Raw genomic sequence first — 16,018 nt, forward strand, 5'->3', positions numbered from 1 at the left:
ACAGCTTCCCATAGTCTCATCTGTTAAGCATTTATTACTAATGCATTTTATAACATGCTTTATAATACATTATTTGAGCAAGTAGCTGCATTTAGTGATCATTTCATAAATAAGAATAAAGCATTTATAAATGGCACCTTAATTTAAAGTGTTACCTTCCCATTACTAGATAGCTGCTCACTATTCATCTCATTTTGTGATTATTCTCCAAATGCACCACTTAATAAAACAGACACTAAGTTCTATTTTCCCTTCATCTGATTAAAAGTTTATTGAGTCATTTCTTCCATCTGCTTTCAGATGTTGCTTGCTTGGAGGCTTTAGTGCGATTTCTGTTGAAACCAAACTTTCAATTCAACAATATTTCTATGAAGATGATAATAGTAAACACAGAGAACTACTCACCACGTTAGACAGCGCCTGCTGCTTGGACTCCTTGTAAAATTCAATTTTCCGACTAGAAAGAACAATCCAGGAAGTAGACCAGTTTTTCCTTAGGAGAGAAAAAAGCAAATAAAAAGCATTATTACTTAAAGAAATTAACACAAGTATTGCATAAGCAACATTTGGAATAAGTAGAGACTATCTCTTTTTTAATTAGAATTCCTAAAAGTCTTTTTCTTTATTAAAATCTATAGGTGGTATGGAATATGTATAATACTAAAAAATTCTGTAGTTTTTAGATCCTGGAGTTTACAGTAAAAGTTTCATTTGTAGATCCTCCTCAAATCTTTTTCAGCTATTAAAAATCCAACTTCATGTATCCATGTCCCCCACTCCATAAAAAGCTGTTTCTGCTGCAAACAAAAAACAGAAAACTAAAAATAGAAATCAGAACATCGTCCTTCATTGTTCAGTTCAGTACAGTTCAGTCACTCAGTCATGTCTGACTCTTTGCAACCCCATGGACTTCAGCACGCCAGGTTTCCCTGTCCATCACCAACTCCCAGATATTACTCAAACTCATGTCCATTGAGTCACTGATGGCATTCAAACATCTCATCCTCTGTCATCCCCTTCTCCTCCTGCCTTCAATCTTTTCCAGCATCAAGGTCTTTTCCAATGAGTCAGTTCTTCTCATCAGGTGGCCAAAGTACTGGAGTTTCAGCTTCAGCATTAGTTCTTCTAATCAGAACTGATTTCTTTTAGGATTGACTGGTTTGATCTCCTTGAAGTCCAAAGGACTCTCAAGATTCTTCTCCAACACCACAGTTCAAAAGCATCAATTCTTCGGTGCTCAGATGTCTTTATGGTCCAACTCTCACACCCATACAAGACTGCTGGAAAAACCATAGATTTGACTATATGGACCTTTGTCACTAAAGTAATGTCTCTGCTTTTTAATGTGCTGTCTAGTTTGTCATAGCTTTCCTTCCAAGGAGCAAACATGTTTTAATTTCATGGCTGCAGTCACCATCTGCAGTGATTTTGGAACTGAAGAAAATAACGTATGTCACTGCTTCCATTGTTTCCCCATTCATTTGCCATGAAGAGATGAGACTGGATGCCATGATCTTCCTTTTTTGAATGTCAAGGGTTTTTTCTTTTTTTCTTTTTTAATTTTTATTGGAGGTTAATTACTTTACAATATTGTGGTGGTTTTTGCTGAATGTTGTTTTAAACCAGCTTTTTCACTCTCCTCTTTCATTTTCATCAAGAAGCTCTTTAGTTCCTCTTTGCTTTTGACCATAAAGGTGGTGTCATCTGCATATCTGAGGCTATTGATATTTCTCCTAGCAATCTTGATTCCAGCTTTTGCTTCATCTAGTCTGGCATTTCACATGATGTAATCTGCATATAAGTTAAATAGGCAGGGTGACAATATACAGTCTTGACATACTCCTTTCCCAATTTGGAAACAGTCCGTTGTTCCATGTCCGCTTCTAGCTATTGCTTCTTAACCTGCATACAGATTTCTCAGGAGGCAGGTAAGGTGGTCCAGTATTCCCATCTCTTGAAATATTTTCCACAGTTTGTTTTAATCCACACAGTCAAAGGCTTTAGAGTAGTCAATGAAGTAGAAATAGATGTTTTTCTGGAATTCTCTTGCTTTTTTCTATGATACAATGGATGTTGGCAATTTTATCTCTGCTTCCTCTACCTTTTCTAAATCCGGCTTGACCATCTGGAAGTTCTCAGTTCACATACTATTGAAGCCTGGCTTGGAGGATTTTGAGCATTACTTTGCTAGTGTGTGAAATGAGTGCAACTGTGCAGTAGTTTGAGCACTCTTTGGCATTGAAATGAAAACTGACCTTTTTCAGTCCTGTGGCCCCTGCTGAGTTTTCCAAATTTGCTGGCATACTGAGTATAGCACTTTTACAGCATCATCTTTTAGGATTTGAAATGGCTCATCTGGAATTTCATTACTTTCACTAGCTCTGTTTGTTGGGATGCTTCCTAAGGCCCACTTGGCTTTGCACTCCAGGATGTCGAGGATGCACTCCTTCGTTGTTACATCTCTTCATTGGTTTAGTATACATCGGAGTCTTGAAAACTAACTAGCTAATTTCTCACTGTCTAGTTCACAATATTTTTCAACGTTGAAACTCAACAGAAAGCAAAGATGAAAATAAAAGGAGTCAAAAAAATTTTTTTTTCCTTTTTGCCAATCAAACTGGCTAGAATTATAAGGAATGATACCAAGGGCTACTTACTGAGAGTGTGGAGAAATGGATTCTCCCATACAATTTTGGTGGGAGTGCAAACATCTTTTCAGGAGTGAATCTGGCAAAATGTTTTTTAAAAATATTTTTAAATGTGTGTATCTTTCAATTGAACAAGCTTATTACTATGACTTTAAACTGATCCTACAAATCATCTCATAAATTAAGGCTCTCTGCACAAGAATGACGTGCACCATTTCTTAAGTCTGCATGTAAAATATCAAAAAAAGAGAGACAGGTTATGCAAATTGCATATTATGGATTCATATAAGGAACTAATTAACCCTATTCTGTAGAAGAATCCTGATAAGAGAAGTTTTCAATGTTGACCATAATATAATATATAGTTCAAAATACCATACTGCACTATTTACCTATGACTGTCCTCACCCATCCCAGCCCCTTCTGATTATTAATTCCCATTCATCAGAAGTTCAAACATTAAGTTTTTAAATATGTCGTCTGTGACTTCCTCACACAGCACTTAAGATATATTGAGAATAATATTTTGTAAATTTCACTTCTGTCTTTCCCCCATTAAATAAATATCCCCAAACCAACAGAAAATACTTCATATTTATAAAGATACCCTCAGTGACAAGCAATAGTGAATTTGACAGAGTAGGTGACAAATATATATTTGTTGAGTTAATGATTAAATTTAGGCATGGGGGTATAAAAAACATTGGATAAACAATAGTTAAATCAGAAAGTGAAACCCCAACTTTGATTGCCCTTTGCATTGCATTGTTACTTAAGTAACTAGATCTGTATAAGTTTGTGTCATGAAGAATACCCTTAGTTTAGAGGGTAAAACATTAAGGAGATTAATATAATTTCTATCTATTACATCATGTTGCTGATGTTTGCTTTGGTTTAACACTCATTTTTGAATAGCTGAATTCATTTTACAAAAGTGATTTTTTAAAAAAAAGTTATTAAAAGACTATTCCGGGCAATATAAAATACACAAAAATATGTTTAAATATGTTTTAAATGACCATTTAAGATCTTTGTATAATTTAGTTCCACTTTCCTCATAGACTCTAGGGGTTTGATTGAAAGAACAGTTTTGATTCAGTAAAGTTAATATTTACAAGACTAGGTGGCTCTTATATGCCTGAAGCTTTCCTACTTATACACCATTGTATTAAAAAGAAAAAAAAAAAAGGAAAAACAGAAAAAAAACACACATAGTGTGTATTTTTCAACATGCAAATACTAACTCTATGTTGTTGGACCCACTTGTCTTCAAATAGTCACTTTTTCAATCAAATGACAATAAAGATGGGGGGGGGGGGATAAAAACACATAGACCTTTTTCTTCCTTTGCCTTAGTTCCCATTCTCCTTTTAGGTACCACCAGCAGCAAGATGAACTGAAGCACCTGTAGCCTTCTTCTGACAGAGGTCATAATATCAGATGACCCAAGATAGAGTAAGCATTGGCAGGACTGCTGATCTAGACTGGGCATCTTTGTTATCTCCACCACTTACTTTGACCATATGTAACCAGCAAGAATGGAATATCCTCAGACATGACAGAATCTTTATTTAACCTGCCTGTTATATTTCCTACTATATTTTTAATCTGCTGGCAGGAGATATTCTATACCTTATTTGCTTCCTATCTATAGCAAGTCCTGGATAAACGGTTCTGATTTGATCTGTTTCAGATGTTGATCGTTTATAGAATGTGTTGGCATTTTTTCCTTCCTTAAACTTGGAACTGGAATTGGTTAGAAATGAAGTTGCATGAAATTCGATTATCTCATGGTTCTCAGAACTTTGAGCTGATGTAAAGAGTTCTCTCTTAGGTGAATCTGATGAACAGGCTGAAGAGGGTAAGAATTGTACACGTTGTAACTTTGGTAATATAAATTGCTCTGGCACTTTACATACAGTGCAATTTCTTTTTGAACTTATAAACTACAAATAATATCTATGAAAACAAGGGACTTTTCCAATTTGTTTAAGACAATATCATTTTAAAAGGAAGAATAGAGTGCTGGTTTTCAACATTTCAGATGCCCCAATTTCAATTCAGTTTTTCATGATCTCTTTTAAAATAGGAATTAGCATAAATTATTTTGAGTAGTATAAATTTGATTGTCTAGTGGAGATTTAGCTTCTCAAAAAGATGATGAAGATGTTATATCCACTTACTAGTATAGAAAATAAGATTCAGAGTGTTTAGGTAACTTACTTAAGGCCACACATTTAGAGACAAACCCAGTTTCTCTGATTCTGAAGCCTATAATCTCTTTACTAATTTATATTGTGTTTTTTAGATTAAGGAGTATAGGCGTGCTTCATTTTATTGTGCTTAGCAGATATCGCATTTTTTACAGAATGAAGTTTCATGGCAGCCTGGCTTCAAGTAAGACAAAAATCCAATAACATTTGTTCACTTCATGGCTCAGTCACATATTGGCAATTCTCACAATATTTCAAACTTTTGCATTATTGTGTTTGTTATGATGATCTGTAATCAGTGATCTTGATGTCATTATTGTAACTGTTTTTGGGTGCCATGAACTATGCCCATATAAGACAGCCTACTTAAATCATGGGTTGTGTGTGTCCTAACTGCTCTACCAACTAGTCTTTCCCCAACTTTCTCCTTCTCCTCAGGCCTCCCTATGCCCTGAGACATGTCAATATTGAAATTAGGCCAATGAGTAACTCTATAATGGCCTCAACGTGTTCAAGTGAATGGAAGAGTCACATCTCTCTCACTTTAAATCAGAAGCTAGTAATGATTACGTTTATTGAGGCAGGCAAGTCATCAACTGAGACAGGCTGAGTACTATGCCTCTTGTGCCAAAGTTAGCCAAGTGAAGTCAAAGTTGTTAAAGGAAATCAAAAGTGCTAATCCAGTGAACACATGAATGATAGACAAGCAAAACAGTCTTATTGCTGATAACAGGGAAAGTTTTAGTGGCCTGGATAGAAATCAGTTCAGACACAACACTCCCGTAAGCCAAAGCCTAATCCAGAGCAAAGCCCTAATTCTCTTCAATTCAGTGGAAGCTGTGAGAGGTGAGGAAGTGGCAGAAAAAAAGTATGAAGCCAGAAAAGGTTGACTCATGGGGTTTAAGGAAAGACGCTTTCTCTGAAACATAAACACACGAGGTGAAGAAGCAAGTGTTGATACAGAAGCTGCAGTAAGTGGTCCAGATGACTTAGCTAAGAACATCAATGAGGGTGGCTACACTAAACAACAGATTTTCCATGTAGACAAAACAGTCTTCTGTTGGAAGAAGATGCCATCCAGGACATCTGCAGCTAGAGAAGAGAAGTTGATAACTGACTTCAAAAATGTTAAAGCACAGACTAACTCTCTTGTTAGGGGACAATGCAGCTGGTAATTTTAAGTTGATGCAAAAGTTCATTTACCATTCTGAAAATCTTAGGATCCTTAAGAATTATGCTACAGATAGGATGACAAATCATGGGTGATAGCACATCTCTTGACAATATGGTTTACTGAATATTTTAAGTCTAGTGTTGAGACCTACTGCTCAGAAAAAAAGATACCTTTCAAAATATTATTGTTCATTGACAATGTACTTGGTTACTCCAGAGCACTGATGAAGATACACTATGAGATTTATATTTTTATGCCTGCTAACACAGCATCCATTCTGCAGCCCATGAACCAGGCAGTCTTATTATTTAAGAAATACATTTGGTAATGCTATAGCTGCCATAGGTCATGATTCCTCTGATGGATCTGGGCAAAGTAAACTGAAGACCTTCTGGAAAATATTCAATATTCTTCATACCATGAAGAACATTTCTGATTCAGGGAAAGAGGAACATTAACATTAACAGGACTTTGAAGAAGTTGATTCCAATCCTCATGAATGACTTTGAAGGGTTCCAAGATTTCAGCAGAGGAGTGAGTGCAGATAGGGTGGAATTAGCCAGAGAACTAGAATTAGAGGTGGGGCCTGAAGATGCAACTGAATTGTTACAATTTCATGAAAAACTTTAAGGGATGAAAAACTGCTTCTTACAGATGAGTAAAGAAAGTGGTTTCATGAGATGGCATCTATTTCTGGTAAGTTTCTGTGAAGATTGTTTAAATGACAAAAAAGGATTCAGGATATTACATAAGTGTAGTTGATAAACCAGTGTCAGAGTCTGAAAGGACTGAATCCAATTTGAAAGTTCTACTGTGAGTAAAATGCTTTAACAGCACTGCACGCTACAGAGAAGTCGCTTATGAAAGGAAAAGTCAATTGATACGGTAAACTTCATTATTTTCTTACTTTAATAAATTGCTGCAGCAACCCCAACCTTTAGCAACCACCACCCTGATTAGTCAGCAGCTATCAACACGGAGGCAAAACCCTCCACCAGCAAAAAAATATTATGACTCACTCTTTTGTGAGTCATATCAAGACTCAGATGATGATCATCATGTTTTAGCAATACAGTATTTTTGAATTAAGATATATACATTGTTTTTTAGACATAATGCTGTTACATTATTAATAGACTACAGTGGAATATAAACATAAATTTATATGTGCTGGGACACCAAAAATATCATATGACTCTCTTTGGTGCTTTATTCTCTTTATGGAGGTGTCCTGGATCCAAACCAGCCATACTTCCAATGTATGACTGTACCATTTTCTTGGTTAAGGAGATTGTCCATGTCGGCTTTCATCATAGTTTTGGTCCTAAATCTCAAGCTATAGAAGCTAGAGTGCAGAGCCTATGACAAGGTACAAGTCATCTGGACTGCCTTATTTACTATTTTATCTAATGATAATTAGAAGGATTGGTCAAACGCCCACTACTCTCAAGTGCTTTTTTTTCCTCTTGGGAATTGAACTGATTTAAAGGATTCATGGACTGCCCCCCTCCCACTCCACCCCCTGTAGCTCAGCTTTAAAGAATCCACCTGCAATGCAGAAGACGCAGGAGACATGCGTTTGATCCTGGGGACTGAAAGATCCCCTGGAGGAGGGCATGGCAACCCACTCTAGTATCCTTGCCTGGAGAATCCCATGGACAGAGGAGCCCGGGCTGCAGTCCATAGGGTCGCAAAGAGTCTGACACGTTGAAGCAACTTAGCATATACCAAAAGGAGCTAATGATGAGCCTTTCAACTGCTCAGAAGAAGCCAGAAGCAGGGGTGTGCTTCTAACTATGACACCACCTCTGTCTCTTTCCTGCTAGGGGGTTATTCCGGTTTGTGATGAGCAGACTCACACGTACTCAGTAGGGAGTCTAAAACCAGAAAGTGTTTCAAAAGCCTCTCGTGTAGGAGTGACTGAGAATTCACCTACTGGGAGTATCCTTTTTTTTACCTTATGACATAGGTCAGGACCTTTATCTTCTGAATAAAGACTTAGCTATTTTCTTTACAATATCTTTCAAGTCTATTCCCCATTTGATGTGTTTGGCCCTCTGTGTCACCTGTAATTCTCAGGATAGCAGCAGAAAAGCTTCTCACCAGTTACTCTAACACAATGAGCATTTAGATGGCACTGTCAGCTCTGGAAGGAGTGTGAATTGGATCAACTGGCAAGGTTTTGCCTTGACTTGAAATTCTAACGCTTTCTACATGCCATCAAATCCTTATGGGTGACAGCTTTTCAGTATATTGAGATTCAACTCAGGAAGTGAGTAGCTCCTTCAAGTTTAGAGGGCTTACTTACACAGGACTTTTAAATAGACCTTTTGAGGAGAAGTGATTTTCAGAATGGGAAGAAAAGTCTCTCTACTTTCCTAGCACCCTCAAAGAAGGGAACACCATGCCTGACCTCCTAGAGCTTTTCCACTCCTGGGCACAGTATCTGTGGGTTGTGTTTGTTGTTGTTATGCTATCATCCAGTCACGTCTGACTCTTTTTGTGACTCCATGGACTGTAGCCTGCCAGGCTCTTCTGTCTGGATTTCCTTGAAAGGATACTCAAGTGGATTTCCATTTCCTTCTCCGGGGGATCTTCCTGGCCCAGGGATCAAACCTGTGTCTCCTGCATTACAGGCAGATTCTTTACCACTGAGTCACCAGGGAAGCCCACATCTGACATATGGTGAGTGCTTATGAGTGCTCATCAAAGTTTTTTTTTTCTTTTCTTCTTGTTGTTATGTTTTGATATTTGGTGGTTTTGGGGAGTCCTTACCACAGGGCATGTGGAACTTCCCTGACCAGGAACTGCATCCATGCCCTCCACTGTGGAAGCTCAGTCTTAAACACTGGGAACTTAAACCAGGGAAGTTCTCAAATGTTTTTGAGTAAAAGAATATATAGGTTCTCAAATTTCAGGAGCATCACACATCTAGAGTCAGACACAACTTAATGACTGAACACCACCAGCGACAAAAGGGCTACAAAGCGCCTACTTCTTGCATTTCCCTTATTTATTACTTAATTGCCAAGTGCTTTGACAAGTCTTTCATAGAATCATTTTAAAACTATCTAATGTTCCTGGTTTAATACATCTTTTCTAATTTACAATTCTAGTGGCATGACCTGAGCTTTCTCTAGAGGGCTTCCTGACTTCTCAGATGTGTGTCAATAAGATAAGCTGGTAGGCATGCATCAGTTCTCACCCTGTGCTAGGTATGGCAACTGATAGTTTGTATAAGTCAAGTAATTTAATCCACATGCCAGTCACAAGTATCTACTGAGCATCTATCACAGGACAGATACAATTCCAAAGACTGCATATATAAAGGCAAACAGCAGAGACCTCAAGGCATTTACCTCTAACTCATTGGAGACGGGTAGTAAACATGGGAACAAATAAATTATCCAAATAGCATTGGGAGGTGGGTGATAATCCTCACACTACAGATAAGAGAACTGAGGCGTTGTGAGGTTACATCCTATCCAAGGGCATCAAAGTCATAAATATGGGATTCAGGCCAAGTCTTCTGAACCTTGAAGGCCACACTCATTCTGCTGCATCAACCATCTCTAGAGCAGATGGCACATAACTCTCCCTCAGTCATATTGTGCTTGTGGAGAGCCTCACGATAGCCCTGAGAGAGGAAGTCTCCCTACTATTTGCTAAAGAGGTCCTTGAACATCTTTCTCCTTGGAGCAAGGCTACTTCTTAGGCTGATCTGGGCTGTTCTGCAATGCTGAATTGGGAGCCTTTTCAGCCCTACTTTCCCAAGATGGCCAGCAAGTAATGTCATCCATTGATGGGAGCCAATTAATGCATCAACATTTCATTGTCTTAAATTTGAGGGCATTCTTTTTTTTTTTTTTTTTCCACACAGATAAAAACCTAGATGTTGGATTGACTTGTGTGTTAAGTAAGACACATAGGTCAGGAAATGTCCAACTTCAGTAAGTCAGATGTCCTAGGAATAGGTGAGAGCCTCCACATAAATTTACAGATAGCAATTAGGTAAGGGATTGACATTAATACTAGTGATTCAGCACAGGAAATATATCCTGAGACAATAAATGCAGGTATTCATTTTAAAGTTTTGTCACAAGATATCACATTTAAGATGGGGGAGGGGTGGTGGTGAGGATCCTTAATGTAATTAAGAAGGAGGAAGAACTAACTTCTAATAAGGACAAGCAGTTAATGCAATTGGTGGGACATCTTCTCCAAGTGACACTTTAGAGAACATTCTTAAAATGAATCCTGACTTGTCAAAGTAGAAAGTAAAACCAAAACCAAACAAACAAAAAACCCCAAACCAAAGAAACTAAACACAAACATCAGCTTGACCAAAAATTCTTTGCATTCTATGAAATGGACACCGGATGGCAGCACATAATAAGAGCAACTTTGTAACTGCTCATCTGAAGAACACTTGATGGAAAATGGCCCTTAAAATATTTGTTATCATTGTTAGAATCTGTTAGCTTGGGCTCATGTTGAACCGATTCATCTACCCTAACACTTAAGTTTTATATATTACACTCACCTCTCCAGTGCCTCCTTTGGTAATGACATGATGGCAAACCAGAAAATCAAAGGAAAATAGATGTGAGGTTACTTTGTAAATTTCAGACTCTCTTTGCTGTTGCTTGCTTGTTATCTGACTTAGTTACACTGGATTTGAGTTGATTCTGCACCCCTGGTGGGGGGTGAAACTGATTTACTCCAGTGTCCTTGACTGATTTACTGAACAATCACTTAGACACTGCTAAATATTCTGACTAGTTGTCAAATTGGTATGCAAGGAACACATTTCTTGTCTCATATCCTAAGCTTTTTGTAGTTTGCCTCTACTTTAAAAATAAAAAAAATCAAAGAGACACCGGTGTATAAATATATACATCACTGTCACTACTGCAAGAAATGTAAAAGCTTTCTATTTTCATAGGGTTACTAGAAGTTGGAAATTATAATAGCATATATGTTGGAAATCATGAAACTAAAGGAACCTTTTACAAAATAACTTCTCTATTCCATACTCTCCAAACTTTCCCCCTTGTCCTTAGTACTGAACATAAAAAGAGAGAAAGACAAACGCAACCTGGAAGAATTCATTAGGATCTTGAGCAGAAAAGGCTAAAATAATAATAATGTTTACATTAGGGGGGTACTTTAGTACCATGTTCCACAGAAAGTCTATTCTTAGAAACAATTGTTTAAAAAGAAGAAGAAAAGAAAAACAAAAACAAAGGTTTAATAGCTTTGGGGCTCTGGGATAAAAATGAACACTGGTAGACATAACAATAATCTACTTTTATTTTTTTCCAAATACATTTCTGTGCATCCTTTCATCCTCAGGTACTTCTTTCCACTCCCTCTGAAGAGTAGAGTAGAGTGGAAAGCCACATGTGATAAGATGTACATGCCACAAATGAGATGACGAAGGGGCAGGCTTAAAATGAAAGGTGAAGTAGGAGAGATAAGGGTACAGAAAGCATACATGCTGTCAGGGGCCTTTCATAAATTAAAGAATTGAAAGCAACTCTTCGCTAAGGTCTCCGAGAACTTCAGAGAGACATGAGCTACTTCTCTTTTGGGAACAGATGTAACAAAATGCAGGAATTTCTAAACTTTATCAGAAAAACACACTTTCAATGTTCACAAAGAAAATTCTACAGTTGAATGCTGAATGTCTTTGGCTTTCAATCCTGTCTGTCTGGGGAAACTTCTAGAACTTCATTTCAAAATAAAGCTAAATTCATGGCCCTTTATAGATGTAAGATATAGCCAAGGCGTTCTACTTTCCACCAACGCTTGCTGTATTCAGAGATAGGTCAAAGTTTTCTTAAAAAGAAAGAAAAAAATACATGAAAAAGGGAAGGACGTTAAAGAAAAGGAACAGGAAGAGGGGAAGGAAGAAAATAAGAATACAAAACATGATGTGGATGATCTGTCATGGATTTATGAGTAGAAAATTTATTGTTCTTGTTGTTTAATCACTAAGTCGTGTCTGACTCCTCTGCAACCCCATGGACTGTGGCCCATCAGGCTCCTCCGTCCATGGAATTCTCCAGGCGAGAATACTGGAGTGGGTTGCCATTTCCTTCTCCACGGGATCTTCCTGACCCCGGGATGGAACTTATGTCTCCTGCATTGACAGGTGGGTTCTTTACCACTAAGCCACTAGGGAAGCCTGTAAAATTTATAGAGATTAATACAATAGTATTTGTTAGGTGACAGTTGAAACCCTTGGTACAGCTGACGGTATGAAATAAAAGGACAGGTTTTGCTTCCTGGCCTCAAACATCTTCTAGCAAGAGGGAAAAATCTAACCTACTTCATACAGAGGACACAGCTAAACTCTGATACCAACTATACATAGAGTAAGATTGGAAGAAGGAGAGGTTGGTACAAGTGACCAAGTTTCTCCATTTGTAAAATTGAGAACACTCTAAACATAGCCTGTTTTAGAGTATCATTTCAGTGTTACTGGGAAAGCAATTATCCAAGTACTCCACAGAATAAGCATCTGTTATTATTGTTATAACACATTAAAATTTATAAAAAGATACAAAGTTCCTTGATAAGTGGGGACAAGGCCATGGCAAGAAATTTTACATAAGAAATACAAATTATAGCAACTATGGTATGCTACTGAACAGTTACTAAATTATCAGTGGGATAAAAACTACACAACTTTTCAGCTATGATTAAATTGGTCATTCTGTTGTTAGTTACAAAAACATACAGACTCCTTGGGCAAGCGGTAGGGCTATACATAACAGTCATTAAAACAAATACAGTCTTGTGATTTAATCAAGACATCTAGGCTTAGAATTTCTGTTAAGAAAATGTAAAAGCAAGCAATAGTAGGTTTACTGCAATTATAACTATTTTAGGATAAACTTGAATCAACTTAAAAATGTAACAAAAGAGGAATGTAGAAATGGCTTGGTGCTTTATAGTACCATCAACATTGTAGGATATCATATGTTATTAAACATGTTGACTATATCTACAATTTTCAATCTATAAAGTCTTTATAATTTTAACATAAAAGTTGACCACGGTATATACTACCTGGTGCATATTAGAAATTGTCACAAGAAAAGAAAAGAAAAGAAAAGCGAGATACTTAACTGAAACACCAACCAGAGAAATAAAAATATTAATAAAAGCAACACTATGTTCTATAGATATCAACTTGCAAAACTGAATTTTTTTAAAGCTATATACCAATGAGAGTGTGGTGAGGGGTGATCTCTGCATTGTGAAGAGAATATGAACTGATGTATTCATTCTGGAGAAAGTCTGGCAGCAGCACTCAATGGATTTATACCTGTATGTGTCTTTACCATCAAGCAGTCCTTTTGTGTTGTTTAGTCGCTAACTCACGTCTCTTTTGTGACCCAATGGACTATAGCCCACCAGGCTCCTCTGTCCGTGGGATTTTTCAGGCAAGAATACTGGAGTAGATTGCCATTTCCTTCTCCAAGGGTTCTTTTTAACCCAGGGATTGATCTCATGTCTGCTGCATTGGCAGGCAGATTCTTTACCACTGAGCCATCTGGGTTTATGCCTCAGAGAGAATTCCTAATATATTTGTTTTGTTTTGTTCTTTTGCTGCTTATTTATTTATTTATTTTTTCATTTATTTTTATTAGTTGAAGGCTAATTACTTTACAATATTGTAGTGGTTTTTGCCATACATTGACATGAATCAGCCATGGATTTACATGTATTCCCCATCCTGATCCCCCCTCCCGCTTCCCTCCCCATCCCATCCCTCTGGGTCTTCCCAGTGCACCAGCCCCGAGCACTTGTCTAATGCATCCAACCTGGACTGGTGATCTGTTTCACCCTTGATAGTATACTTGTTTCAATGCTATTCTCCCACCCTCGCCTTCTCCCACAGTGTCCCAAAGTCTACCAGAAAATTACTACAGCTAATCAATGAATACAGTAATATCACAGGATATAAAATTAACACACAGAAATCCCTTGCATTCCTATACACTAACAATGAGAAAACAGAAAGAGAAATTAAGGAAACAATACCATTCACCATTGCAACAAAAAGAATAAAATACTTAGGAATATATCTACCTAATATATTTGTAAGGAGACATACATGTGTCATTTATTGCAATGTTGTTTGGGATGGAAGGAGTAGGGACAATTTAAGTATCCACTCCTGGAAGACTGTAAGTAAAATTTGATGTGTGCACACAATGGCAAAATGGGTAGAAGCTGGAAGAAATTAGCTTGTTTTAAGTATACAGCTGTAGATAGCTAACCCTAATATTGACTAATGTTGAATGAAAGTAGTACAAAACAGAATGAAGCTTATAGCCCAAAGCGCTCATTCTCTCAGTCATGTCTGATTCTTTGTGACCTCATGGACTGTAGCACGCGAGGCTCCTCGGTCCATGGGGTTTTTTCAGGCAAGAATATAGTTAGTGGGTTGTCATTTCCTCCTCCAGCAGAACTTCCTGACCCAGAGATTGAACCCATGTCTCCCGTGTCTCCTGCATCTCCTGCATTGCAGGCAGATTCTCTACTGCTGCGCCACCAGGGAGGACCCTATGACCCGCAAGACTTCTGCAATTCAGAGCATGTTCACTTACATGCTGTTTTCTAGTATGCCACACACATAGCCAAATAAATTTATGGAGACTGGATTTGAGGAGCACACATTCTACCGAGGATTGAAGTGAGGAATGGAGACTGAGAAGAAAGTAAACACAGCTAGGAGTCTTGCCCAGAAAGATGATAACACAAGGCCACACACTGAAGAGGATAATCAACTCAATTTGTGCACCTGAGCTTAAAAACAAAAAGAAAGGAAAACTAAAATTTATATAATTTTAAATGAAAAAAAGCTGAAAGAATGCATAATTCCATGTAAGATGATTGAAATAACAATGAAACATAGTACAAACTAACGTTCATATGAATGTAAACTAGAACACATAAATGGCATGTAAACTGGTTAAACAAACAAACAAGACAAATACAAAATGATATACACACTGATTGAAGCTACCTAAAAAAGTGTTGTTCATGCGAGCTGGTGAGGGAAAAGGCCTGGTTCTGCTCCTTTAATTTTTCTTGACACCACCTTCGAGGAAAACATTTTACAAGAATGGATCATGGAGGGCTTATGGGCAAGGACACTGTACAAAATTTGCTTGGGATCCCTATTAGGATCTCCTCGTCTTCCTTGCATGAGGCTGGGGTCCAAGACCTACCAAAGCTATCACCTCCTCCTTCCTACCAAGCCTCAGGGAAAGGCTGAAGTGGTAACTTTGACAAGCCCTTTTCTATCCTTCTTTGGCTGTGATGTCCACATCACTGGTAAGGTAAGAAAGGGCTTTGGTTTATCCTGGGGAGGCTTATCGCTGCACCCTCCACACTCCTTCCACGGGCTAATATACCTGGGAGTGAAGTCCAGGGGAAAGTTGGCACTAGGTTGGGTTAGTCAAAAGAATCCCTACTGCCCTTTCAGAACTCAACACATTAAGTCAGGTTCTCCACTGGAGCCTGAACTAGATGAGTCTTTGAAAACAGTATTGCATTTGATCTTGTCTCCTGTGTATCTCCCTCCTTGACCCTTCAAGGGAGGCTGGCTGCAGAGATACTGCAGAAAAGTAGTCTAGGAGAAGGTTGAAAGCCCTGTTTACCCCAGAATAAAGCACAATATTTTAAATGCTCTTCTTTAAAAGAGTTTTTAAAAACACAATATGGGGGGAAAATAGAATTTGTTCTCTAAAACTGCAAGAGTTATTTTAAGTAGTGGAATTATGGATGATAGTTTTCTCCAATTTTACTTATTTCGAATAAATATATACTTACTCCATTATAGCAGGCAAACAATAACATACTTCATTTTCTAGTGTTGGCCAGAGTTCCATCCCAGTAATAAACTATATTATACAATTAATAGGTGTCCCATTGTGTAGCTAATTAGTACATTTATCCTTTAT

The 16,018-nt window shown here is 37.7% G+C and overlaps 1 protein-coding gene across 1 annotated transcript in view; it reads right to left on the reverse strand.

The window, feature by feature from the left end:
• Positions 1-16,018, reverse strand: part of ARHGAP15 (Rho GTPase activating protein 15) — a 678,501-nt gene that overhangs the window by 554,632 nt on the left and 107,851 nt on the right. Inside the window, exon 5 of the mRNA XM_061135692.1 lies at positions 406-493. Coding sequence (XP_060991675.1) covers positions 406-493 — 88 coding nt within the window. The remainder of the gene's footprint in view (positions 1-405; positions 494-16,018) is intronic.

Source organism: Dama dama, chromosome 33 (genome assembly GCF_033118175.1).
Source record: "Dama dama isolate Ldn47 chromosome 33, ASM3311817v1, whole genome shotgun sequence".
NCBI classification, from domain to species: Eukaryota; Metazoa; Chordata; class Mammalia; order Artiodactyla; family Cervidae; genus Dama; species Dama dama.